Raw genomic sequence first — 27,310 nt, 5'->3', positions numbered from 1 at the left:
ATATCAAAAAGAGGGGAGTAGAGTTCCTTCTTGTAAACGCTATTATGAAAGTATGAGGAAACTAAAATCCTATACTTGTAATCAGGGAGTCAATCTGTAAATCTGAGCAGTGTGCCACATTTGAACAGGACTGGCAGCCAAATGCTGGCGAGAAGGAAACAGAGCCACAACCTGAAAAACTCTTTTCACATTTTAAAATGTAAAGGCTTGAAAAACTCAAGATTCTTAGTATTTCTGAGAATTATGAGCACTTCAGTCTTCTGAGCAAACATCCTCCAAATAACAAGACAATCCCAAACAGGTGTTCAAATGCTTGTAACTTTGAAGGCAGCTGAACAATGAGGAAACATTCTCGCAGTCCAACAATGTGTTGCACAGTCGGTAAGAACCACAGACACAATGATTGTTTTGTGAATACTTTCATTTGGAAACCAGCACAATACAAAAACAACTCATAATAAATAAATATACTGTTTTGAAGGAACAAACATACTTTACACACAGCTGCAGAAACGAGGCCTCATTTTCTAAACTTTATTTCTTTGATCACGGTTGGTTGGAATCATTTCAGTCACTAGACGGGTGTGTCACTTTAATGATGCGGGAAATAAAAAGACATTGATCCTCATCTAAAAGCCTTTTATCCTTTTGACCTCTTTACCTTTAGCTTGAATTACTTTTTTCCCCCCAACTTTCATATGTTGATTTTTTTAAACCCAAAGATTGCAAAGAGGTGCTATCCTCATAATATTTTAATCACTGGATAAATCCACCCCTCAAAGTGTAGCATGAGGCTCACTGGATCGCCGCAGCGTAAAGAACTTCACATCCTGTAGTGTCACATTAAAGTCTGTTTCTTGATTGTGGGATTCTACTTGAAGCAACCAGGATTTTATTTCCACAGCCCTGACCTTAATTAATCAGTTCTATTAAATTGTTTCTCACATCTATGACATCTTTCACAGAAGTCTGAAGATGTGGCAACAGTGGTAGCAACCCATTTATAAAGGAGCACAAAAGCACAATCAGCAAGAGCCGTTGGACAGGTTTTTAAGTCCTCAGTGGAAAACACAGAATGAACTCATCAGAATGACTGACACCTACTGACATATGAAGTAGCTCTGTGGCAGTTAGGCTTTGTCTTCCAGACTACTACATAATCCTCCACAATTCTTTAAATGGAAAACTTGCAAATGTTTCACCTCAGACACACACACGTAATATGTTTATCTTTCTTTGTCACAGCAGGTGGAGACGGACTAATATTAATGCTGACAGAGCTGTTTCCGCTGACGTCACTGTGGATTAAATCTCACAATCAACAGGACTTATAGCCAACTATAAGATTGTTAAAAAAAAAAAGGAAAGAAAATTTCCCTTTAAATTAAATTTTAATTTTCCTATGTGAGGCCCCGCTGAGCAGAACACAGTTAGACTCAAGAGCAAACACAAAAACAGGGACAGTGACATTCTTCTGCACTCTGAATGAAAAGGAATAAAGAGATACATAAATGATGACAGGTGAGGGCTAGGCTGGACACGGACTATGTCCAATTCAGTAGGGACGGCCCCGCCGCTCCTGTCTGCGGTCACCCCTGCAAACAAAACCACAATGCTTAACTCAACATAGAGAGCTGGAAATGTCAATATGCAAACCTATGACTCAAGACTTTGCTGCTTTATAAATCTGATGGAATCTATTGGACCAAGTTAATCAAACCGTAACAGTTTATCCTACTAGTCTATATATTCATTCATTCATTTTCTGTAGCTGTTTGTCCTCTGGAAAGTCGTGGGTGGGGACGGGGGAGTGTGTGGGCGAGAGGCAGGTTACACCCTGGACAGGTCGCCAGTCTATCTCACGGCAGTATCACCTTAAAACAACCTCTCTTTTGTTGATCAAATGGAAATCAATCAGACACCCTCTCCTACATGCAGACATTTAATTTCACTACTATTTCCTTAAGCCGTATCTTTTTCGTATCTGACCTCGCATCCATCTTTCCAGGGACATATCCTCCCCGGTCGCCTCCTCGGCCGCCTCTGAAGCCACCGCGGTCGCCGCCTCTGCCCCTGAAGCCGCCCCGTTCAAACCCTCCCCTGCGGTCTCCTCCGTAACCTCCTGATAACGCAACAAGGAAATAACTGCGTTTTACACTGTTCGACTTTATGGTGAGAATTTGGCCGGCAAACAAGTGTGTCAGAGTCGCAATATAACATCTCTTTGAACGTGCATGTGTGTGCATGACTCACTCTAATAAAACAACAAACAACAACAATGCAATGTAGTAATGAATGGCAAACTGAGAATAACAAAGCATTACATAAATAAATACAGGACTGCCTTTAAATAAACAGTTAAATACAAACGCCCTAGTTAAAAGAGTTTTATTAAACACTTTAACTGGTACATAATATTTTGTCTGACCTCTTTCCATAGGTGGCATCCCATCAGCATCTTCAGGTTTCGGCGCCTTGCACTGATTACACTCATTACGCCATGAGAAGTTCAGGTTGCCACAGTTACTAAAGAAAGAAAGAGAGAAAGAAAGAGGAAGGAAGGTAGGTAGATATTTTATTCATCCCGAGGTACTACAAAAGCTTGTGACTTATGAATTACTACAAGTGCAATAAGTATGTGCAATGTTTAATAAGCGTTTCCATTATCTAAATCCTTTGTGTAATGATGAGGGGAATCACCAAATCCCAACTCACGGGTTTGAACATTTCCAGTCTCCTGCTCTCTGTTGTCCTCCTCCTCCTCCTCCTCCTCCTCCTCCTCCTCCTCCACCTACTCCTCCTCCTCCTCCTGCTGCTCCACTGCCTCCATTGCCTCCAGGGAAACCTCCACCTCGACCCCCTCCAAATCCTCCACGACCCATTGGGCCTGCACAGATCAAACAATGGAGCAGTCACATCTATCAGTGTGAATTATATGTGAGTGACGATGCTTAACTTGTACAGTATATCACTGACATTCATACTGCCGACCTGATGGCATTATAAAAGCGTTTAAATGCTAACAGGCAGCATTTTTTTCAAAATTTAAAAAGAAAAAGCCGCACCTCCTCGTCCCCGACCTCCCCTCATGCCCCCTCGGCCTCCAAAGTCAGCTCTGCGGGTGGCAAAGGACACCTTGATTGGGTTTCCATTGAAGTCTTTACCTGAGGAGGAGTGATAGATACCAGTGGACATAAGGCAGGGCAAGAAATTAAGGTCAACTAAATGACAAGATAAGCAAAATGTAAAAAAAAAGAAAAACAGAGACTCAGGGACTCACCATCGAACCAGTCGATGGCCGCCTTAGCTGAGGGGGGGTCATCGAAGGAAACCGTGGCCTCCCCCTTCAGTTTACCCGTATCCCTGTCTGTGTACAGGTTTATCATGGGCAGGCCCGTCTTCTTGTTGACCTACGAAGACGGACGGAGGGAGAAGCAATAAATTCCACCGGTTATGTATTGGATTACATCCAACAATGGGACAATTCAGGGAGATAAAAATAAGAAGTCCAGAGCCATGGATCGATATTTGTGTCAGGATGTACAGAACTAGACTGTTGATCATATCTGAAACGTAAGACGTCATTGAATGAATGAATAACTACTATTGAAGTACAAAGGCAGCTAACAAATTCCACTTATCTGATTAGTTTTTACCATGTGCCTGCATATTGTGTCTCAAAGTGAATTGCACAATTACTAATTAATCTGTATGTGAGGCTCCCACTTGTTTAAATTCAACACAACTTTACTCAGGTCCAAAGCGCCTCAAAAATGATTCCTGATGCACTGGTTAATGACCCAACATGAAGCTCTGGAGAGCTACCTTTATGATTCCGATCTGCTTAAAGAAATCAGCCACTGATTCAACGGTGTAGTCGTCTCCCAGGCCTTGAACGAAGATGGTGTTATTATCAGAGTTATCCTGGTCTTGCACTGTTTGAAGATGATAGGGGCGGAGGTTAATGAAGCAACAGGAGGCTAGCAGAGCATCACAATGTGAAGATCGATTTGTGCTCTACAATAAATTAATTATACCATGAACTTGAAATTAAAGCTGTGACAGAACAAACTACGCACTGATGATCCAGCTTTTCTTTAAGGGTTCATTCAATACGTCCGTTAGATCTAGGTTTTATTTGTACCATGTGAAAACGTGATCTTAAGGTTAACGAATCTCTGTAAAACAAAAATGTTTGGATGGGGTGACTTGTCAATAAAAGTCAGAGTCATTTATCATCTTTAGGTCAACGGGCGGAGAAAACTGTGTTGTTAAAAAAAAAAAAAAAAAAAAACTTCCTGGAAGAGTTCAAGAATGTGTGACTGACATCACAGGAATGAAATCCGTGTACCTTCCGTTCATTCGTTTTTCGTAGTGAAACCAAAGAGAAAAAAACGAGAAACCATTTGTTTTTTCGTTATCCGTTTTAAAAACCAAAATGGAAAAAACGGATAACGGATCGTTTTTTCATTTTCCGATTCTCCACCAAAATGAAAAATCTAAATTTTGGATTACGGGATCTGCTCGTTCCGTTTCGTTTTGCCTGGGGGCACGTCTCTTTTTGGAAAATGCTAGTGGTGGACAGCTAGATGACCTAGCGCTAGCTACATTAGCAGCAAACCGATTTAGCTTCCAAGCCAGTTGGCCTACAATCTAGCTACTAACATAATTGACTCACATGAAAGACAGCCTTAGGGGAGTAAATCTTTAACTGCTTTATTAATAATAAACAAACAACTTATAGTTCAACAAGCCTTCCAAGAGTTGTCTCAGCATAAGCATAAGCATAAATTCTCCTCGGACCTGACTTCTCACTGAAAAAAACCTGTTGCCTTGTGTATTATCCTTGTCCAATCAGGGGCAGAGTGGTGCGTGTCATTGAGTGTAGATGACGTCTATTCGTTCGACATTCTTTCCATTCATAAAGTAAAACGAAACCAACGGGCAGATCCCGTAATCCAAAATTTAGATTTTTCATTTTGGTGGAGAATCGGAAAATGAAAAAACGATCCGTTATCCGTTTTTTCCATTTTGGTTTTTAAAACGGATAGCGAAAAAACAAATGGTTTCTCGTTTTTTTTCTCTTTGGTTTCACTACGAAAAACGAATGAACGGAAGGTACACGGATTGAATGAGTCAACAGAGTGTCTGGTTCGCAGTTAGCTGGGCCAAGATAAAACAAAACAACAACAACAATACACAAACACACGCTTACTGAAGCCGGGTCCTCCATGCCCATGTCCCGGCTCTCGCGGTCCTTCAGAGGACAAAAAAAACAGACATCAGTTGTGGAACAGAAATGTTTTTACAATTCACACGACAATTTCTGTTCAACCTTGATCCCAAGATCTATGGCGCGTACCATAATTACACGTTTTATCATCCTGTGTGTTTCTGCTGTGTCATTATTAGTTACATCTTTCATTACCTTGAGGGCATTAGGTGATAAGATCTGTACTTGCCAAAACAAGACTGTCCACATTACTGAGAAACAGCCTTCAACGTGATGAGTGCCAAGGTACATTAATTGGTTTCAGTGGTTTTTTGTTGTTGAGGTAACACTTCCTGCAGAACCACTCATGTCAGGCTCTTGTATCTGATGTTTAAAACAAGTCACTTCATTTAGGTTGAAGCATCTTGATTTCATTTCCTTTGACACAAACATTACCAGTCTTTAAAACCTAGGAGATGCATTAAAACACAATCCCCCTTTTTTTTTTTTTTTTTTTTTTTCGCAGGTACACCTTCAGCAGAGAGTCCATGTCATTCATTAATTCCTTTGTCAGCTTCAGTTTTCACACAGCTCAACAAAGGGTTCTTGGAAATTATCCCAACATACGACTTGGGAACAAGAACATCATGTTTGTCAACTGAGAACTTGACTGAACACTTTACCCACTCATAAAACAACTTCCAGTGTCAAGTACCATTCAGTTTTTTGAAGCTGGCCATTTCACTGGCAGCATGATACAGCAGAGCTAGAGCTGAACAAAATGTTCCTTTTGTAAAGCAAACTGTGCATTGTCCGCAGAAGACAAACGCCTTGCATGTCAGCATAGGCATTTTGTTGTTTTTCGTTTTTTCCGCACGGCGACAGATGTTAACACACTGATGATCCATCTTTAAAGAATGTGGCTCGAGGAACTGACCAGGCAGCACCTGTCTTGACAGATGACTTGTTTCAGACAAAAACTGGTTCGGAAAATGACATACCTCTTTCGTCTCGTGTCACTGTGACTAATATGTTTAGGTATTGGTTTGACGTCTTAGATTCTTCAGTACAATGAACACTTGACCTCGAGTTGCTCTATTTGAAAACTGTTGCTCTTTTATTTTTAACATTCAACATTATTTTGCGATTCCTTGCTCTTCATTGTTGATACTTTTGTGATGTTCATGTGTCTCTCAGGGTGTTAAATGCCAGTCTTCTGGTGCTTAGAAAATTTAGGAGGCACCACCAGAACTGACTGGTCTCCCATCAGATCTACATGGATCTGTTCACAGAAGATCGAGAACCAGAGCTCAGAGGATTATGAAGGTCATCCTAAGCGATAAACAGGTCCAGCCTCTACGCTCAGTAGCCAGAAGCCCAAAGCAAACATGCAGAAAAAGCTTCCTTCTTGGGCCATCAAAATGCTGAACTCTGACCTCTAGATTACCTCTGGTTCATGCACCACCTTGTTCAGTAATTTGCTTGTTTTCGTTAGCAAATAAACCTTTCAGTCAGCATTGCTGCGGGCAGTTCTTAACCGAAACTGCACAGATTTGTTTCCACCACTAAACCCTGTTGCACAACTGAAACTTAAAACACCCAAACACTGTGCTGTGACACATTATCATTACTACAACGACCCCACTTTGGTTGAAACAGAGCACGATTGAGCTTTAATTCTGCTTGATCCATTGTTCCAAGCAGCCTCCTATGTAGTTTAGAAAACACAAACTTGTGTGCAGCGTTGTTCCAGATCAAGTGACTGGTACTTGATAACATTCCACTGTGGTGGAATCCAACCGGTTTTCACATTCAACTCTTTGAAATGTACAGAACGTACTTTGGCAATGGTGCCAATTTCTTATGAGAACATATATGGTAATTTCATCCATTCAACCTGTTGATCGTTGCATTCCTTTTGTTGTTAATTTAGACTCCCCCATACATCAAGCATTTTTTTTTTTTACTTAAAAAAGACCAGACAAATCTCTGAATGCTTGTCCATCAAATGCCAACGCAAAAGAGATGAAAGCAGATGAACTGTAGGTGAACCTACGATATAGCGTCTAACACCTTCTGCTGGAAAGTTTCATATTTAGGTACAACTAAAGCACACCGAGTGTTCTTACCTGTACAGCAGAGTTATAGAAAACATTAGGCATCACTTGTGTAGCATATAGAAAGTCTAAAGAATAAGTTCGACCTGAACTGTAATACTCCTCAATATGATAAAATCTTCAATAAATAATTGTGCTTTTTCTCCTTTGGAGACTCTGTGATATCAGAGAATCAGTGCAGTAGTATAAACTACTGAATTTCAATCACTCTGAAACCAAATACTAAGATTACCAGTTTTTATCAGCTTTATGGTTTCAGCTTTGATCTTGCTTTCCATTAGCTTTGACTCCTCAAACTCAACAAACCTTTTTGCTGAGTGTTTTTCTTTTCTTTCTTTTTTTTTTTTGTCACTTACCACCAAACTTATTGAATCCTCCACGATCGCCCATTCTGATGAAGAGGAAGAGAAAAACGACACGCATTGAAGGCTGGCGCTGACAGCGATTTCTCTCAATGGGTTGTGGGTAATGCTCACTCTCACGGTCTCTTCATTAAACCCACCCCTCTTCTTTTAGCTCTCGTCCTACTGACCCCCTATTCAATCTTTTCAATCTTCTGCATATACCTCAAGGTCAAGGGGCCAGTTTAAAGACCTTGTCTTTATACTTTTACAAGCAGCTGTATTTGGATTGTATTTTTATCGTGAAGTTCTATAAATTGGTATGTACCATTTATTCCATGATATAACGTCAATTAACCAACTCAAACATCAACACCTTTGATCCCAGAATGGGTGTTGTGTACTTTGTAGGTCTTAGGCAACCTTTACTCTTTACACAAACTCCTGCAAATCCCAGATATTTGAGGGGTTTCCCATAAATGTAATTGTTCTTTCTACAGGAAGACTTTCTACAGGAAGACTATTTACTGTCTAAGAATTTCCCCATATTGCAATTTCCCAAATGATGGCTTAAGAGCAGAAAGCCAGCCTGGAGAGAAGGTAAAAGCCTAGGAGAAGATTCAAAGATTGATTAAAGCAGAGTATGACAGTAAGTGATCCTGTAAGGGCTGGTTGGGATTGTGGTGGGAACAGGTGAGAAAGGCAGGCGATGGTAATATACTGTGGCTGTGACTGTGGCGTTAGTTTGAGTCAAGACTAGCGTTTATTTGATATGGAAGTGTTTTGGCTGTTGTTGTAGAGAAAGGGACACCAAACCAAATATCGCCAATCAAACCCCAATCAAACAAATGAAATAAATCAGGGATTTGCCACAGTCTGATCTTCACAACACATGTTTGTGGAAGTGTATGATCGCACAGACAAAGGAGCTATCTGAAGACCTCAGAAAAAGAGCTGCTGTTTTCTCTAAAGAATTTATAATCTACAAATCCACAGTCAGATTGTGAACAAATGGAGGAGACTTAAGAAGACTGTGACCTCCAAAAGCAATATGTCTAATCATCCGAGATGTCACAAAGGAGGGTAACTTCTAAGAAACTAGAAGTCTGTCTCATATTGGCTAAAGTTAATTGTTAATGAATCCACCATCAAGAGAACACTGAACAACCATGGTGTGCATGGCATAGGGGCAAGGACAAAGCCATTGCTCTCCTGAGAGAAAAAGTCTGCTTGTCTGCAGTTTCATCATGTGGACAAGACAGAAGACAACTGGGACAAAGAAGTCCAAGGTAGAATTGTTTGGCTTCAATGAGAGGATCATGTCTGGAGACAAAATAACACTGTGTTCCAGTAGTCATCCCATCAATGAAACACACGGGTAGTAATGTCCTTGTTTGGGCCCGTTTTGTTGCATCTGGGCCAGGACGACTTACCATCAATTGATGGACCAATGAATTCTGAATTATACCAGTGAATTCTAAAATAAAATGTCAGAACCTCTGTCTGTGAGCTGAATCTTAAATGAAACTGGGTCATGCAGCAAGACAACGACCCAAAGCACACGAGTTCTACAAAAGATCGGTTAAAGAAGAACAAAATGAATGCTTTGGAACGGCCAAGTCAAAGTCCTGACCTTAATATAGTAGAAATGTTGTGGACGAAACTCACCAACATCTCAGAACTGAAGCGGTTCTTTACTGAGGAATGGGCTAAAATTCCTCCCAGCTGCTGTAGACGACTGATCAGAAGTTACTAGAAACATTTAATTGTTGTATAAGTGGGTCACACACTCACAGATATGTACAAACACATACATTTACTCCAATGAACAAATGCCCAGGTGTAATATTTTTGTTTCAGTTGTTTGATTGAGTTCTCTTTGTCTAATTTCCGGACTCGTGCGAAAATCCGCTGATGTTTTCAGTCATTTTTAAGCGAAACTGTTGAAGATCCCACAATTCCACACACAAACTCTGCATATCAGGACAGCCATGACGTCCAGGAAACTTTCAGGTATGTTTAGAAACTGGATTTTCCCCTCCTTTGCTCTAGCAACGGAAGTAATAAACTCCACCCACATAATCTTAAGAAAAAAAAAAAAAAAAAGACACCATGCCAAACCAAAACATCTGGTGTCAATACAACCCATGTTGCCCAGTCAATATGATTATGTAGCAAGTAACATTTTAACTCACCTTTACTCACCTTCATTGTTATGGGTCATGTCGCATAGATCGATGGGACATTTTTTATTTTATAAATATAAAAGTAAATCCACAACTAAAAGTTTCCAAAAAAGTGAAGAGATCCAAATACTTTCTGAAGCGATATTTGGTTTGGTATAAAAAACACTGGTGTGGCAAACACACAGTCACCGGTAGCTTTTTGTTTTTTGTTACATATTTTTACACGTACATATTCCTCCATTCTCAAATCTTAAACCGAGATGATCTAGTTTAACTCTGTCCTTTGTTAAAAACAAACACATGACTAATCTGCTGCCAGACTAAAGGACACTGTGATGACCTATGGGGGAAAGGCATTTAAATACGAAATGAATGAGAAAACATAAAATGAAATGGCAAACTAGTTTATCCAAGTCTATCACCAGCATTATTAGGTTAGGGCAACCTTGATATGAAAAACAAAAACATAACTTACCATATGGTTTCTCTGTATTTTTGCATTTCTATCTTTCTTTCCGAGGTTCGCACGGAAAAGCAGTTTGTAGAAGTATCATTGTTTAGGCAGCGTGTTGCAGCTCACACAAATTAATTCTCAACCTGTGTTTGGTGATATTTGTTTGTTTACTTTTTGTGGTTAACTCAGAATTATTTTTCATCACCTGGTTTTTAAACAATCGGGATTGTTTTGAAATGTCTGTACGAACGATCCAATGAAAGTTTGGGACCCGACATTTTAGTTTGATATTGTGTGGATCAACATCCTGGCAAAGGAGAGTCTGCACAGAGTCATCGATGTTTTTTGTGTTTAAGACTTTGTACTGTAAGAAAGATCAACGCGCACCATGTTCAGCCCAATCACCATGACAAAACACAGAGGTATTCTTAAATGTTCCATTTCTCTACATAGTTTGATATCTTTTGTATGGAAACACTGATCTTCATCATGTTTTATACATTCTTTATGAACACTCGATTGCGTCCTCTTTTTTTGCAACGGTAACAGCATACAACTGAAGAACTAGCTCCACCTTGTGTTTAACGCAATGAACTTCAAATATTCATATTATGGCGAATGGAAGATGGCAGTATTTCACTTTGTTCCTTGTCATTTTTATTGAAATAAAAGCTTTTTTTCCGTCAGATGGACACATATCTTTGAAACCTTTCCTAAAATGACTGACGCTGAGGTATGAGAAAACTATCATTTGTAGGATTTTAAACAGAAGCAGACATATCTGTTAACCACATTAGGCCAGTTCAGCTGTCTGGTTCATAATGCAGCACTTTACTCGAGGATGTATTTTAATGATTTACACAAGTCAGTATTGTATATTAGCTGACACTTTGAACATTTGGTGATAATAATCATAATTTTGATATGTTTTCTGATCAGCATTGAATCACAAGGACCTTGACTTGGAGGATTCACTCCAGACTCCCATAGGATTCATGAGATTATATTAGAACTAATGAGAGCAATAATTAAACTTATTATTTACTGACCTTTAGCTGCGTCATGTTGTTCACACTCGAAGAGTTTTGCACAACAAATCATGCAGGAACATTTACAAGGATTGCTCACAGTATTGCAAAAGTAACTTCACAATAATATAATAATATATTATACCATTATCATATTAAAATAATGGTTTCTACCACATCAACCAGTCACAGCAGGGATGGATGCATCAATACCATACAACCTAAACCAGTCATTAATTGGCGTATCTCCCATTAGCTCACATTCTGAGCAAATAAGGATTAGCCCAAACTAGGGATGTCCTGTTTAATATCGGGGCGATCAGTATCAGGGCTGATCCAGGCATTTTTAAAACGATCAGATTGGTATTGGGCTTCAGCCAAGCCCGATCTTTTGCAGTTATTTATTTTAGGACTGCCATAAACCAAAGACAATGTCTCTGTAGCATAAAAACGCCTTATTCCTCTTCTTTTTTAGTGGCGCTTGGCAAGAGCCACAGCAAAGAAGAAGATGATCCGAAACCACTGTGTGGAAGAACTTTACTATGGAGAATGAAGTCAGTCACGGACATGCCACTATAAACATAAAATCACTCAATAATAAAAACGTTTTCAGACAAAGACATTATGATGCATTGACCTTATGAATAATGGCACATAGCGTCTCTCATACTCCTCATACTACTTCAGCATTTTGTGTTAATCGTAACTTTTAGGTTTGTGATTAAGGACCCTTGCTTTGGTAATATATGGCATTTGATCAGAACTGGTTCATCCACCAACAGACGTTATATATGCAGAACTGCAGCACAGGACTTAGACCGTTTCTATATACATGTATTCACCTATGATATGTGCATGTATGGGATACGGCTATGACAGAAAACCTGCACAAATGGCACTGTAGACAGCAGTTATTAGTGGTAATTTAGCAACACCCCAGATTACCTTCCCTAAAAGCAAGTGTAAGAAGACATGTCCTCTTGATGACTTTCTCTTGTAGCTACAAATATGAAATGCTAACCCTTCTCTCATTTTATCCGTCTACATATACAGTTATATGTAAAACCAAAAGGGGCATTTACATCCATCACTGTACTAAGATTCAGCGTGCTTTAGAAAACTCACACAGGACCGACAACCGTGAAGACTGGGTAATGTCTTAACACTTACCCCATGCCTCCTCTTCCTCGTGGTCCACCTCGTCCACCTCGATCAAAACCACGGTCAAAACCACCGCCACCCCGACCTCCAAACGCTCCACCACGGCCCCTGCCACCGCGGCCATCCTGACCTCCATAACCCCCGTCAGGACCACCGTATCCTCCACCTCCGCTCATTGGTGGGCTTTCGTCTCCATATCCTGAGGAAAAAAACATGAAGACAATCAGACCTCAACATAGGTTTTAAAAGTGGAATCTGGGCCACTGAACTAAAAAAACAAACAAAAAAAATTAAACATAAGAAGTTAACATAAACCCCCACCTCCACTCTGAGAATACTGGCTCTGCTGACCATAGCTTGGCGGAGGAGGGGAACTGTAACTTGGCGGCTGGTTGTAGTGACCTCCTCCATGTTGAGAAGGTTGCTGGTGGCTTCCACTGCCCCCATAGCCACCAGACTGGCCTCCACTGCTGCCATAGCCGCCCCCGCTCTGTCCACTGCCTGGCGGCTGGTTATAACCAGAGGCCTGTGAGTTACCTTCATAGCTGTTAGAGGCAGACAGAAGATAACCATTAAAAGACAAGAAAACACCATGTCTGCAGTCCTGACACCCCAAATCAGTGGAAGTGAAAACTCAACCAGTAGTTATCAATCAGCTTTTATGAATATAGGAGGGAGTTTTATCTATTTCTATTTTGAAAACGAATAGTCAAAATGATGTTTAAGTGAGTAAATAAAACATAGAGAACCAGTAGCTGGTAGCGTCTTACCCTGCAGAGGAGGAAGGTGGAGGCTGCTGCTGACTGTAGCCAGAGAAAGATGACTGTTGGTTGTAGCTCATGTTGGACGGCTGGCTACTGCTGTTATATCCTCCAGAGCTATAGGACTGACTGGTATGATTATAACCACCACCGCCTTGGTTTGAGGGCGGTGAACCATAACCTCCTGGGAGAAAGCAGGTTAAAGGACAAGTAATTGTGGACAGTTATAATGCAGCGTAAAACTGAAGAACAGTGGCTGTAGTTTTGGAGAGTTACTGAGTCTTCCTCTACCTGATTGCGATTGACCGTAGCTGCTATAACCTCCCTGGCTGTACGAGCTGGGGCTGCTGTCAGAGCTCTGGTTGTAGCCTCCGTAGCCCTGCTGGCTGTAACTCTGGCCTGATGACTGACCATAGCCTTGGTTAGCAGCACCACCACCTCCACCTCCACCATAGGAACCATATCTGCAAACAACAATCAATGGCGCACAATTCAGACACGTTATCCCCCAAGAGTAAACATGTTGACTCAGTTTTATGCTGTTTAACCTCGTATTTATGTGTGCTTTTACTTGATGATCCTTAATAATCTCCAGATAAATTTCTGCAAAGGTATGTTGGTTTTTAATTTGCTTAAACCTAAATGTAGGCGCTCATAAAATATTTACAAATGTATTAATAAAGCTGTATAAATAAATTGCATAGCTTACCCCTGGCTTGATGTTTGGGAATAATCTGTGTGAAAATGTAAAAGCACAGTGTTTAACATTAACCAGAAATACATTTCAATAATACCAAACATAGCAAACATAACCTATAATAAAAACAACAACAGTTATATTGGATGGATTTGAATTGCTTAATCATATAAGAACACATTGTCTTCTAACACATAAATACAACAGGATGTGCAACTAGCAGTTTAACGCTGCAAACAATATGGTGTTTGTAACGCCTTCTTGTGGTAGTGGAGTTTTTCTAGGCTTTGTTTCACTAATTAAAGAAGACAAGCATCCTGTTTAATGAAAACCAAGACAATACAAAGTGACTGATCCTCTCTGTGAAATGTTGTTAGATATTCTAGTTAAAGCCTTAATGCCGTTATAAATCCCCTTTCAGATCTGTTATTTACAAAAGTAAACAAAGAGACCCAGCCCATCGTAGACATATACCTAGAAACTGTCAAAAACAGCCTTTTAACCTTCTAATTTAATTGTGAATGTCTTTTTTTTTTTAACCATCCAGATTACATCAGACTAGGTCCACATCAAAATACACTTTATTTGATTTGTTGAATTTGAACTACATTTACACAGCAAAATCAAACACTATTCAAAACATAGTTTCAGATTTGTGACTCATTTTTTCCTCGTTCATTTAAAACACACACATTTCAATTTCTCCAAATCACACGTGACCAGTTCCAGGTCCAAAACAACTATATTGTCAAATCTGGACAAGATCAACAGGAAAAGTTTAAAACACACTTTTAAACAAGTCACTAAAGAAGCCTTTGCTCTATAAATAAACATAAACAGGTTTCAGATTTTTGCTTATACAGAATACACCTGGTATAATGGGTTAACATTATAATATGATAATATCAGGTTCAGATAAACAACAACACCTGGCCTTGACAACTTGTGACTAGATAAACAACGACAATTTAAAACACATATCTGATAAATCATACTAGGGCGTTTCTATGTTTTTTTCCCCCTGTGTAGATCACATCAGACCGGATTGAAAGTCTGTGTATAGAGAGGCGGGGCAGCATCAAAAACTGGGTCAGTAGCACAGCTGAGCTAGCTAGCTAGCTAGCAGCAAGCTAAAGGCTAACCAAACAAATAAACCGCAGCGGAGCTATTCAGTGAAAACAACGCATATGTCAGTATTAGGCAACGTTAGCTGGCGATGACGGACAAGCGATTCTACGAGGTCTTGATTAATTCTATTGTGAAAATAAAAATGGCATCACGCCTTGCCCCGCAGGAATCTAAGCACAAATGTTAGCAGCTAACTGCTAGCTAGCGCCTTGACACCGGTAGCTAGAGTGAAGATGTTTGCTAACATTAGCTAGCAGTGTTGCTCAGACACTATAGAGATGCTAAATGCATTTCTCACCGTTAGACGCCATCTATATGAGGAAAGAACAACCTTTAATCATAAAATATTTCTAACTGCGTTTCTTAAATGAATGAACCGGAGAGAAGGAATCAAGACGAAGATGGATGAACGAATACCAGCGTCCCGTTCACAATCCTCCGTCACCCACCAGGGGGCGCCTTGCAGTATTTATTTATTTGAAAAAAAAGAAATATTATTATGGGGTGGCACAGTGGCGAGGTGGTTAGCACTGATGCCTCACAACAAGAAGGTCACCGGTTCGAATCCATGGGCTGGCTGGCCTTTCTGTGTGGAGTTTGCATGTTCTCCCTGTGTCTGCGTGGGTTCTCTCCGGGTACTCCGGCTTCCTCCCACCATCCAAAGACATGCTCATTAGGTTAATTGGTGATTCTAAATTGGCCGTAGGTGTGAGTGTGAGTGTGTCTGTCTCTCTGTGTTGGCCCTGCGATGGACTGGCGACCTGTCCAGGGTGTACCCCTGCCTCTCGCCCGATGACAGCTGGGATAGGCTCCAGCAGACCCCCGTGACCCTTAACAGGACTAAACGGGTATGGAAGATGAATGAATGAATGAAATATTATTATTATAATTATATTATTATATTGTTTTTTTAAATATTATATTTTAACAGAAAGAAAATCAATTTATGCACTATATTTCAATAGAAATTGGTATTTTAAATAATAAGTGTATCAGAAGTGTTTGTATTAAAAGACAGGAAACAAAATAAAGGCCTTTGCATTTTTATAATAGTCTTAAAGAGCATTTTGCTCAAGATAGCACCAAACAAAGGCATTTGTAACAGCATGAGCAAACAAAATTAGAAAGATACACTATATTACCAAAAGTATTCGCTCACCTGCCTTTACTCATTCTATGAACTGAAGTGCCATCCCATTCCTAACTCATAGAATTCAATATGATGTCGGTCCACCTTTTGCAGCTATTACAGCTTCAACTCTTCTGGGAAGACTGTCCACAAGGTTGAGGAGAGTGTTTATAGGAATTTTTGACCATTCTTCCAAAAGCGCATTGGTGAGGTCACACACTGATGTTGGTCGAGAAGGCCTGGCTCTCAGTCTCCGCTCTAATTCATCCCAAAGGTGTTCTATCGGGTTCAGGTCAGGACTCTGTGCAGGCCAGTCAAGTTCATCCACACCAGACTCTGTCATCCACGTCTTTATGGACCTTGCTTTGTGCACTGGTGCACAGTCATGTTGGAAGAGGAAGGGGCCCGCTCCAAACTGTTCCCACAAGGTTGGGAGCATGGAATTGTCCAAAATGTTTTGGTATCCTGAAGCATTCAATGTTCCTTTCACTGGAACTAAGGGGCCAAGCCCAGCTCCTGAAAAACAACCCCATACCATAATTCCTCCTCCACCAAATTTCACAGTTGGCACAATGCAATCTGAAATGTACCGTTCTCCTGGCAACCTCCAAACCCAGACTCGTCCATCAGATTGCCAGATGGAAAAGCGTGATTCATCACTCCAGAGAACGCGTCTCCACTGCTCTAGAGGCCAGTGGCGGCGTGCTTTACACCATTGCATCCGACGCCTTGCATTGCACTTGGTGATGTGTGGCTTGGCTGCAGCTGCTCGGCCATGGAAACCCATTCCATGAAGTTCTCTGCGTACTGTACTTGGGCTAATCTGAAGGTCACATGAAGTTTGTAGCTCTGTAGCAATTGACTGTGCAGAAAGTCGGCGACCTCTTTGCACTATGCGCTTCAGCATCCGCTGACCCCTCTCCGTCACTTTACGTGGCCTACCACTTCGTGGCTGAGTTGCTGTTTTTCCCAAACGCTTCCATTTTGTTATAATAGAGCTGACAGTTGACTGTGGAATATTTAGGAGCGAGGAAATTTCACGACTGGATTTGTTGCACAAGTGGCATCCTATGACAGTTCCACGCTGGAATTCACTGAGCTCCTGAGAGCGGCCCATTCTTTCACAAATGTCTTGTTTCACAGTCTGCATGCCTGAGTGCTTGAATTTATACACCTGGGGCCAGGCCAAGTGATTAGAACACCTGATTCTGATCATTTGAATGGGTGAGCGAATACTTTTGGTAATATAGTGTATGTCATTGATCCATGTAACTCTGACAAAAGAAGGAGTCTCAAATGACAAGGAGCAACTCCAAACCTCTTCAAACACGGACAAACATTTGGCCTGGGCTAAGACAGAACAGCAATTCACTCAAACTGAATTTAAATACTGATTTTATTAAAATATGAAACAAATCCAAAATAGAAAGATCACTAATGGTGGGCTTAGACATTTGAGGCCTGCTGTATATTTGTGTACAAAGTACAGCTAAACGGTATGCTCCTTTTCTTTGTCAACATCCACAGTGGCACAGAACAGAGACGTCATGAACACAGCTCAACAATGTTCTGAAAGCAAAATACAAAAAAAAATAAAAAATTAAAAGTAAACGTGTCAAACACTAGCTGTGGTGTGAATCTGAAAGTGCAGAGTGTGAATTCACACGCTGCACTTTTTTCTTGTTTTCTCATCGCCATGACAGCAAAGTCTGCACAGAAGCAGCCCAGCGCCTCTCAGGTAAGTGACAGCTCTCTGCTCTGATTATTGATTTACTGTCAGCGTTTCTCTCAGTATTCTGTGACTGAGAACAGCATTTCAGTCACAGAATATCATATATCACTCATTTTAGTTAGTCACTTACTGATAACAGATAAATGTCAGATCCAAACAGGAACTCGGTCCTACGAAACCAAAACACATACCGTTTTAGTCAAATTTTACTTTGATTCCCAGAACTGTAATAGTTAGAACAGATTTGGAATGATGTTTTTTTCCTGGTTTTCTGCTGTAGTGACATGAATGCCCTAATGGTCGGAGACCAGATTTCAGCCCCGTGTCCTCACTGTCAAAATAAAGCGAGGCGCTCCAGACCGAGACATCTGCATAAGAGCACCCTGAGCTTGGGTGACACGCCGTCCAACTACACCACCACTCACACGCAGGTTAACCCTCACAGGATCGTGTTACTTCGTTATTTTATACTTTTACCTGTTTTTGTTTAACTTTCATAAAGATTTTGTGAAAAGTGACGCAAATAGTCCTCTTAAATCAGTGATAGAGCCTTACACAGTCTTTACCTGTTAATCTGGTTTAAGTCTAGGTGAACCTGGTCTCTTTTCATAAGGCTAGTTTGAAGACATTGTATTGGAAACGTAACCTACAAAATAAAATAACTTTTTTTGAATTGATCTCCTCTTGTCCGTCTTCTCTTCTGTCAGAGTTTTTCCGGGCGGTCCGCTGATGGACGTCCTCTCATCTTCCAACTAAGAGAGCCCAGCTTCCCCTCTCAGCACCGGAGTCAGCTGGATCTTGGTTGGCAGCTGCAGAGTGTCCTGTTGTCACACTCTAAAGAGGTGTACAAGCCCAAACACATAACACTGGTAAGGTGGGATGTGGTGTTTGAGTTTTTCCTTTTTCCTCTTACATTATTAGGCACTTATAAAATTCTTAATTTGTAGCTAATAAGTTGATAATCATTTTAAGACATTTTATGATACAGACATTAGTTTTGATAATACATCCAGGTAATGTAAGCCCTTTCATTAACCCCCATAATCTTTCTTCAGAGAACAGACCCAAGGCTGGAAAACTGGGCTCGGTATCGCAGTGGCCAGACCGTCAGAGAGATCACCAATCCACCATATTCATCCGAGTATTGGACCACCTACAACGCAGAGCACACACTCCCAGTAGCTAACACCTCACCACGGCGGGCCAGTGGCAAACCGACTCAGTGGCACCAACATGACATACTGACAGGTAGTGTCAAAAAAAAGCACCAATAGGCTATAAAGTTTACCATTACCAAGTATTTATGGTCATTCTCTGCACGCCAGGGCTCACAGTGAGGAACTTCAAAACTAAACTCCGCTGTTGGAGTTTAGTTTAGTTTTTTGTTGGGAATCAATCTCAACTCACTTGCTTGCAGGTGAACAGAAGCAGACGGCCGGTCCAGATAAGCCCAGCAGACGATCCAGAGACAAGGTGCTATGGGCGTCGAGGCGCAGGGAGACGGACTGCTGTGCACTCAGACTCTACTGACAGCAAGTTATACAGTTACACAAACGACAGGCACGCTGCACAGGAATCCCCCATCGAATATATGAAACTGGTAGGACACCCCTCTGGTTTGTCTCATCCAAAAGGAAGAGCCTCAGACAGTAAAGAGTTGGAAAAGCTCATGTATAGCTGGAAAGTAAAATGTTCTGTAATATAAATCTGCTCCAGGACTGAGTTATTGGTGAATACCCAAGCTAAAGTTGAGCAGCTGTGGCTCAGTAGAGCGGGTTGTCCACGAACCAGAGGGTTAGCGGTTCGATCCCTGGAATGTGCCACATGCTGAAGTGTCCTTGAGCAAGACGCTGAACCCCCCAATTCCTCCCAGTGCATGGCACTGGTGTGTGAATGTGTGTGTGCACGAATGGGTAGATGCGTCTGTGACTGTAGAGCGCTTTGAGTGCCAATAGGTAGAAAAGCGCTATATAAAAGCAAGGCCATTTACCATAAATATCTAATGCTGCTTAAAAACCAGTACGAGTCATTTAAGAAGGACTCCACTATAATCTGCATGTTCTAAATTAAAAACAAAATGTATAAGAATTATTTCATTAGAAGTCAAAGGGTTGTACCTGAAGAGGTCCTTATGCAGCTGCAGTTTTGGGCTCAAAGAGTGAACAGAAACCAACTCTGCAGAAGCAAAAACTAAAGTTTGAATAGCTGAATGTCATGAGAAGGGATTACATCTTAGCCAGGATTAGTTAAATCACATTTTAACAGCAGGACCTTGGTTAGGATTGCTATAAATATCTCAGATGTAGTAAAGTAGTAAGTCTTCTAAATCACCTAGAAATTAGGTACCAAGGCTTGTGTAAATAAATTTAAATGAAACTTTATTCATTTTTTTTTAAAGACCTCCAATAAAGACAAATAATGAAATGAGTGGAAAGACAAAAACAAGGAGACTGAGGAGGAAAGAACACATAAATAATAAGAAAGGACAACTGACAGGGGGTGGACTGAAGGATAGGCCTATTTACACAGAGACGCCCCACACCAGCTAACACACTGTGGGGGTTTAATCGAAGCACTAATATACTTAGAGAGTCCAGCTAGCAGCGGTACAGCAGTAGGCCTGTCTCTAGAAAGTCCTGATCACCTTAAATCCAGTTTTGTTTGTTTTCAGCGCTACATTTAAATACAACCAAAGCAGAATCAGCACAAAAAAGCTCCCGTGTGACTTAAAAAAAAAAAAAAAATAATTACTGTGAGGAATTGGAGGTTAAAATGATGCAGTAATGCTACAATAACTGCTCAGTAGTCAATCTGTCTAACAGGGAATGGCTTAAAAGCATTACTGACAACTTAAAACAAAGCACAGCTGGTCTAAGAAACGGGAGGACTAGTTTAACTGTGTACAACGTGTGCGCTTATCAAATTGTCTCGTGAAGACCTTCATTCGGTGGCCGCATGCGTGGCAGACACATTCAAAAGGGGAAAAAAAAAATATATCTATATATAGTGGTTGATGAGGGTGAAATGTCACCATGTGTGAAGAAGAAATTAAACTAAACCAACGTGTGAAAAAAAAAAAAGTGCTTTTAGCTGTGAGGCAGAGAGAGGCTCTTTGTGGCTCTCCTGCTCCGTTTTCTTCAACAACTTTCTTCCACCGTCCACTTCCTGTCGTGGTTCGCCTTGCCGAGACTCCCCCTCTTCGTCCAAATGTCCGTCTACTCGTTCTTCTTTTCCTTCTGCTTGAGCAATTTGTTGATCTCCCTCTTCATCATGGAGGCGTACTTTGTGATGATGCCATGCTGGTTCATGCCAGGCAGCAGCAGCAGGAAGCTCACTGTGGAAAAATATCAAGTTCAGATTTTAATCTACATTACCGTTAGAGGAAAAGGAAACTACTAACTTAAACATGATTGACAAATAGTCCAGATTAACCTAGATTAATCCGAGAAAAATTAAATTTTTTTAATGTCCAGTTTACTTTTTATATAAATCTTTAAGTTACAATTGACTTATAGACTTTGTACAGTATACCCAGAGCAGTGGTGCAGGGATCATATCAAACAAAAATACTATGCATCAGAGCAGTGAACCGTTTGTGCCACGCAGACTTAGACCTACAGAACATCAGTCGACCCATCTAAGATCAGGTTGAACATGCGTCATTTAATTTAACAAGTCACCGATAGCATCAAGTGCTAAAGCAGCTACGAAGCAGGCGTTCCCGTTGTAGAATCGGTGTTCAGATCTACTCCATCATTTTTTTTGTCAGGCTAACACTCAACACCTCAGAGCCAATGCAACAATGATTGCAATGCAAACATTCAGCAGAGCTGCTGATTTACAGCTTATTTCTCTGAGGGCACTGCAGTGCAGCTACAAGGTGTGCTCATCAGTTATTTTTTATATTAACAGCAGAGTTAAGAGACGGTTTCATATTTTACTCCACACTGCAGCACAGACTAAAATGATACACAACTTCCTCATTGTACTGGCAACTCAATGCCTCTCTTACTGCAACCGTCTTGTCTCAGGCATTTAGGTATCGATTTACATTACTGCTGTAAATTCTGAGTCATATTCCCAGGAAGCCTGGTGATGAGCTCACAGCACTGACAAAGCAGACTTGTAAATACCTTCCTAAGTGACTACATATGAAAAGGAGCTTCAAGCCAACTCTGGTGAGAAACCAGAGTGTAATATTGTTAATGCATCCTTACAAAAAGAACAAAAACATCAAAATAAATCAGCTGTCACTGATGGCAGCATGTGACATTTAAGTTACTTTAATTCAGCAAGATTTGCAACTGCTGACCAAGTTAACCATTTCTTCCTGTTTCCGGGTCTTGTGTGAATGCTGAACTGTAACATCACTGCGGCCACATTGAGAGGTCAACTTCCACATTCGGCAAATGCAACTAAAGGAGGACATGTCCTCACTGAAGGAGGAAAAGGTTTCCCCATCTCGCTGGTTATACTTCGATCTTAAACACCAACATGTGCAGCTCAGTAAACCTACCGCAAAAGACATCATGTCTTCTTGTCAAACCACTAGAAAGATGCTCTAAAGACAACTGTCAAAGGCTTTACCCGATTTAAAATTGCCTGTGTGTGTGCGTGTGTAACAGGATTTGGGGGAGCCATTTTAGTGGAGCATGTAATTTTATTTTGGAAAATGTATGAGGACGTGACCTGGATCACTGATATAAAACAAAATGGTGTAACATGAGGAGAGAAAGGGAAACACACGAGAGTCCACTTAAGAGTCACAGTGTTCATAACCAATAGCACTGCTGCTGAGAGAAAACCAGAGTATTTCACCAATGCATGAGGAAAGGGGATACATTTACCGCAAGTTATAATGTACTCACCAATCAGGTAGGTGAGGAACAGGTTGTGCACCTGCTGTCCGATCCAGGCCACTGCCAGCAGGCTGCTGATCACTGAGGCAAAGTACTGTGGAGATCAGAGAGGCCACGTTACAGGCATCATTTAACGAGTTTAAAAGATTCCTTCCTCACATGTGCTACCACATAACTCAGGTTCATGTTATTAGCAGAATACAAGATGGCATTTTAAAGGACCAACAAAGTGGAAATTGAAAGAAATGAATGTGACTTTAGTGAGTTTTAACAGGCATGCTGTGAAAAAGGGAGTTTTTCGCAGCCTCTAACCCAGTTTGAGGTCTGTTAAGTGGAGCAACGAAGCCAGATCAGCTGACGTTTTTATCTGGAGCACAGAGAAAGCTCCCTGTTGTAATAACTGACATAAAGGCTCCATTTACTGTAGCCAGCTCTCAGGTTCATGTCTGCAGCTAATTCAGCTTGTTTGTGTGCTAGGATTAATTGTATTGTACCATTTTGGGCTTCTCTTCCTTGAGGGCACAGAGGCGCTTCCACCAGCCGACAACCCGGCGCTGGGTCTTCACCAGGTTACCACAGATTTCATGGAAACGCTGCTGCTGCTCGGTGGTCCTACGCAGAAGCAGAGGTCGAGGGGCGATTACAAAAACACAACACCAACAGAGAAGTTTTTGTTCAGTCATCGCTGAGGCCAGAGGGAGGCTTAACAATATTCACCAACATCTCTTAATCAAACCAATGCCATCACCAAGGTCTGTCACATCAATACAGCTATCCTCACCTGCAGGAGGGGGGGGGGAAATCCAAATAGATATTTGCAAATTCACTTGTTCCTTTTTTTTTTGTGTCAGTCTTCAAAACTGCTTATTTTGGCATACTGGACAGCTGGCAAAAAACAAAACTGTCTTTTTGGAGACCTTAGGTTGGATTCACAAGTACAATTTTCAGAATATATTTCTCATGTTTTAACTACACAAATACAGAGAATGCTTCATAAGTAATAACAATTGCAGGGTGAACTGTAGTGAAGGCCTTTTGTTAACAACCACAAAAACATCCGCGCTTCTTTGTGGCAGACGAGATAAAACTCAAGGACACAGACGTCTCATTTGGATGAGGGAAGAGGGGACAGCTGAGGAAAGTTGTCTTTATTTTGTGCTTAGCCATCGTTCCCTATTTCTGTCCTTGTTGTCGGGGAGCCAAATGGGGACCAGACTCTGATAGCTCCTTTTAACCTACAAATAGCCCCCAGGCAGAATCTGCTGCAGTCCAATTTAGCTATAGCATCAATTACAATATAAGCTCAAAGGATCTGATCCATAGTTGCTCATCCTTGGGATACAACTAAAATTACATGGCAATCTTAAACTCAGGTGCATGAGTTCATAACCGTCTCTCCAACTCAGTTTCTCCATTAACTAAACCCTGTCAGAAAGCATGTAAGGACACATTACTACTCCCTGCATTACCAGTTATCCAAAGAACACAGTCGCTGGTGCGTCTTGCTGAACAGGCCCAGCATGTCTGCTGCCGCTGCCGCTGCCGCTGCTTGAGGAATGTGCAGCATGGCAGGTCATGCTCTGCTGATGCAGGGTTATATATTGAGAGGTTGAAGGCGTCTGGTGGAGGACGGATGTCCAACACAGTGTGCCAACTGCAGGCTGTTACTCAATCCTGTCCTGGGTGTCTGGTTCTCAAGATCTAACACACACAGCTGAGTCAAGAGGCTGAAAGCACCGAGTAATGTCAAAGCTCCATGAAGCTCTGGGACTCTCTATAGGGCCGGTTTCAGGTGACAAAATATTAATGTGGCAAAAAGAAGAAGAGAGACGAGACCCCTTTTTCTCCAAAGTGATATTGTGCTTTTTGGCACAAACATGGTGCAAATCTCTCAGATGGTTCCACATTATTATTATTTTCATCCCGTTTCGTTCTAATTTGAAACCAATAAAAGACACTCCTCAGTTGCGTCTCTGCTTCACTTACACTTTTTCCCCACGAGCCTTAGGACTTCCCATCTCGAAATTTCATTACTGATCCATGATTTCCCAGGTTAGCAAATCACACTTAAATCTTGCGGGTTCAGTTTTACAACTCAGTTTATTCCAACTGTTATGGACATTTTAGGGAATTTGACACCGTGTTGAGAACAATGGAAATAAAACTGAGTTTGAAAATCATATTATTCGTCCAGCAAGGGTTCATGTTGTCATTTGAGTGAATCCTTGCGTAAAAAGTAGAGAAAATAATCCATACCAAAACAGCAAAACAGGAGAATATATTATTATAAGAAGGAAACAAACAATCCTTAAGCTCTTACCACTTATTGGAGCCAAACACGCGGGGTGCGAGGGTGGGCACAAGGTAGTCAGCCAGGCAGAGCAACATTACGGTGCAGGACAGTCCAGTCAGCACTGATGGGTCCAAGTAATAAACGAGGCTGAAGGGGAAACACGGTCATTGTTAACACATCTCACTGCAGTTGCTCAAACTGGAGCAAGTGTTTGGTGTTTTTGAACAGCTGCTTGTTGGGACTGAGAGATCTCTGCTCAAGTACGCTGCACTTTTAAAATTGATCTGCATCTAAGAGCGAACCTCTGATTAAATCTAATGCTTAAGAATATTAACATGATTTTTTTTCCTAGTAATGACATTATCTATAAAGACCACATTATACAAAATTAGAGTTCAGGTTTACAAAACATAAAATGATGATTAAGGCCACAAACTTTAATATCCACAGTTTCCCTGTAGTATAGACACTTTAACATATCTCTCATTGATCTGAGAAAGGAAACGTGTGCTACGGAAGCTATGTACCCAGCTGTGGGTAGCCGTGTGATGTTGCACACAGAAAAAATTGACTCACAGGAAGAGTACAGTGACAGCGCCCATCAGGGCTCCAGGGAACCAAGGCTTCTCCCAGCGCAGGACACGATCCCCGGCCAGGATCACTTCCCCCCAGCCCTGCAGCTGCTCCTCCAGCTGGGCCGTTTCCTGAGCCTGAACACAAAGTCCAACACTTTAACCAAATTAACAACTTGCATGAGTCTGTTCTCCTTGAAGAAGCGTGACAAAATGACTGTTTTATCAGTGTCATTTGGGAGTAAATGACACGCATCTGCCCCCATAAGTCAGGGCAGTGGTTTGGTGGTACAAGTACAGTAGCTTTCCGGTAGATTTCGACCTTTTTGTAGCTATTCTGAATTTAAATTATATTGATTTCCGTCCATTAGCCTCGTTCTTGGGTGTGTGAGCCTTCAGCGATAAGAAAGGCGATGATAACGGAATTCACTGGTATGACAGTGCAGTAGCCGTGCAAGATCGGAGCAAGTTATTACCTCTAAAAACACACATTTCATCAAATTACGCCGAGTGAAAATGTCATAACTCGATTTCAGGTTTGACCTTTCGCTTTTACTGCTAATATTTCACAAAGAGGAAGGTCTCTGCTGGAGCCAAGAGCAGCAAGCTAAGTGGCTAGTTAGCCAGCTAGTCGTTAGCTGCGGTCATAGTCACAATCCAGCGACGGGGACTTGGGCTGATTGTCGGATAACCACTCATAGCTAAATCGTAGGGAAGCTTGGCTATGCAAATTCCACAAGAACTAACTGAATACATCTCTTAACAGCCTCGTCTGCGTGAAGTGAACGCCACCAGATTATCTGCTACGCTTTATGCTACTGCTGCAAACACACCCACAGACAGACAGATTTAAATCCCCACCGCCCCGCCCCAATAAATTCAAATGGTTTTTAATACTCACTAGCGTATTTGCGCTTTTGTTGTCGCTGTCAGACATCGTTGCTGAATCGGTCGGTTATGTTTCTACTGTGAATCCGTTTTTATTGTCGGATAAATGACCCGCAGCGTGAGTGAAAGACAGACAGACAGCCTGCACACGATCCCTCTACTGGCTTCAGCGTCTCTAACGGTCGAACAGAGGCAGGATGTTTTTATCTCAAAATTTGCCCCAAAGGTATTCTGGGATTTGTAGTTGTATCTCTCTCTCTGTCTCTCGCTCTCTCTCTCTCTCTCTCTCTCTCTCTCTCGCTAAAATAAATAAATAAATAAATAAATGTAAAATCAATCCAACAGTGACTTCAACGGTATATGCTTTGGGATTAACTAATGATTAACTAATTTTAATGTCTTTTATTTTTAAATGTTGATGCACTGGTTGATTGCAGGAACTTCGTGCTTGGTTCGTACGATAATCTAATCCAGTCTTGTAAAACGCTACCGCATGTCAAACTTAACATTTATTTATTTAAATAATAAGTGTTAAGACAGCAGGAAAAAAAAGAAGATTGAACTGAAATTATAAGAAATTAGTTGCTGAATTATGTATTATGCCAGTGATTACTGAATTGTAATTGTTTCTATTAATTTTCCATTTAGTCTGTTAAATATTTGTTAAAAATAAAAATACCTACGACAACTCAAAAGTGCTTGCCAGTCCAAAACGAAATTTTCTGTAGTGTCAAAAAAAAAAAGCATTAAAT

At 41.1% G+C, this 27,310-nt stretch overlaps 2 protein-coding genes across 4 annotated transcripts; both read right to left on the bottom strand.

Moving 5' to 3' along the window:
* Positions 1-458: 458 nt before the first annotated feature.
* fus (FUS RNA binding protein) lies at positions 459-15,444 on the bottom strand. 3 transcript variants are annotated; one of them, XM_084570164.1, is made up of 14 exons: positions 15,384-15,444; positions 13,970-13,994; positions 13,552-13,724; positions 13,270-13,444; positions 12,821-13,044; positions 12,509-12,698; positions 7,686-7,720; positions 5,216-5,257; positions 3,826-3,935; positions 3,281-3,410; positions 3,066-3,164; positions 2,716-2,887; positions 2,429-2,526; positions 459-1,595 (listed from the first exon to the last, which is right to left on the bottom strand). In XM_084570164.1, the coding sequence occupies exons 1-14, from the start codon at positions 15,394-15,396 to the stop codon at positions 1,339-1,341; spliced, it is 1,743 nt and encodes a 580-aa protein (XP_084426290.1). In that variant the 5' UTR covers positions 15,397-15,444; the 3' UTR covers positions 459-1,338. The 3 variants fall into 3 exon arrangements, with proteins under 3 accessions (XP_084426290.1, XP_084426291.1, XP_084426292.1); XM_084570165.1 differs by lacking the exon at positions 15,384-15,444 and adding an exon at positions 1,990-2,122 and having other exon boundaries at positions 1,456-1,595; positions 13,970-14,317; XM_084570166.1 differs by having other exon boundaries at positions 1,512-2,122.
* A 5,226-nt stretch (positions 15,445-20,670) lies between these two features.
* arl6ip1 (ARL6 interacting reticulophagy regulator 1) lies at positions 20,671-26,745 on the bottom strand. Its single transcript, XM_084571172.1, has 6 exons — positions 26,572-26,745; positions 25,675-25,808; positions 25,126-25,245; positions 23,300-23,417; positions 22,815-22,899; positions 20,671-21,280 (listed from the first exon to the last, which is right to left on the bottom strand). Exons 1-6 carry the CDS (start codon positions 26,605-26,607, stop codon positions 21,162-21,164), a joined length of 612 nt encoding a protein of 203 aa, XP_084427298.1. The 5' UTR covers positions 26,608-26,745; the 3' UTR covers positions 20,671-21,161.
* Between the last annotated feature and the right edge of the window lie 565 nt (positions 26,746-27,310).

This window comes from Chelon labrosus (genome assembly GCF_963514085.1).
Source record: "Chelon labrosus genome assembly, chromosome: 21".
Classification (NCBI taxonomy): domain Eukaryota; kingdom Metazoa; phylum Chordata; class Actinopteri; order Mugiliformes; family Mugilidae; genus Chelon; species Chelon labrosus.
The sequence above is the reverse complement of the archived record's forward strand: the minus strand, read 5'-3'. Positions and strand labels throughout refer to the sequence as shown.

Bases quoted from the DNA above. Each gene is read 5' to 3' on its own strand.
- fus (XM_084570164.1), bottom strand. The intron at 3,411-3,825 runs GTAGCTCTCCAG...CCGTCTTCGTAG, and splicing joins AGCAGATCGGAATCATAAAG to GTCAACAAGAAGACGGGCCT. The intron at 2,527-2,715 runs GTGAGTTGGGAT...TTCTTTCTTTAG, and splicing joins GACTGGAAATGTTCAAACCC to TAACTGTGGCAACCTGAACT.
- arl6ip1 (XM_084571172.1), bottom strand. From the start codon at position 26,607: ATGTCTGACAGCGACAACAAAAGCGCAAATACGCTA. The intron at 22,900-23,299 runs GTACAATACAAT...TGATCTCCACAG, and splicing joins AGGAAGAGAAGCCCAAAATG to TACTTTGCCTCAGTGATCAG. The intron at 21,281-22,814 runs GTGAGTACATTA...ATTTTTCCACAG, and splicing joins GTTCCTCACCTACCTGATTG to TGAGCTTCCTGCTGCTGCTG.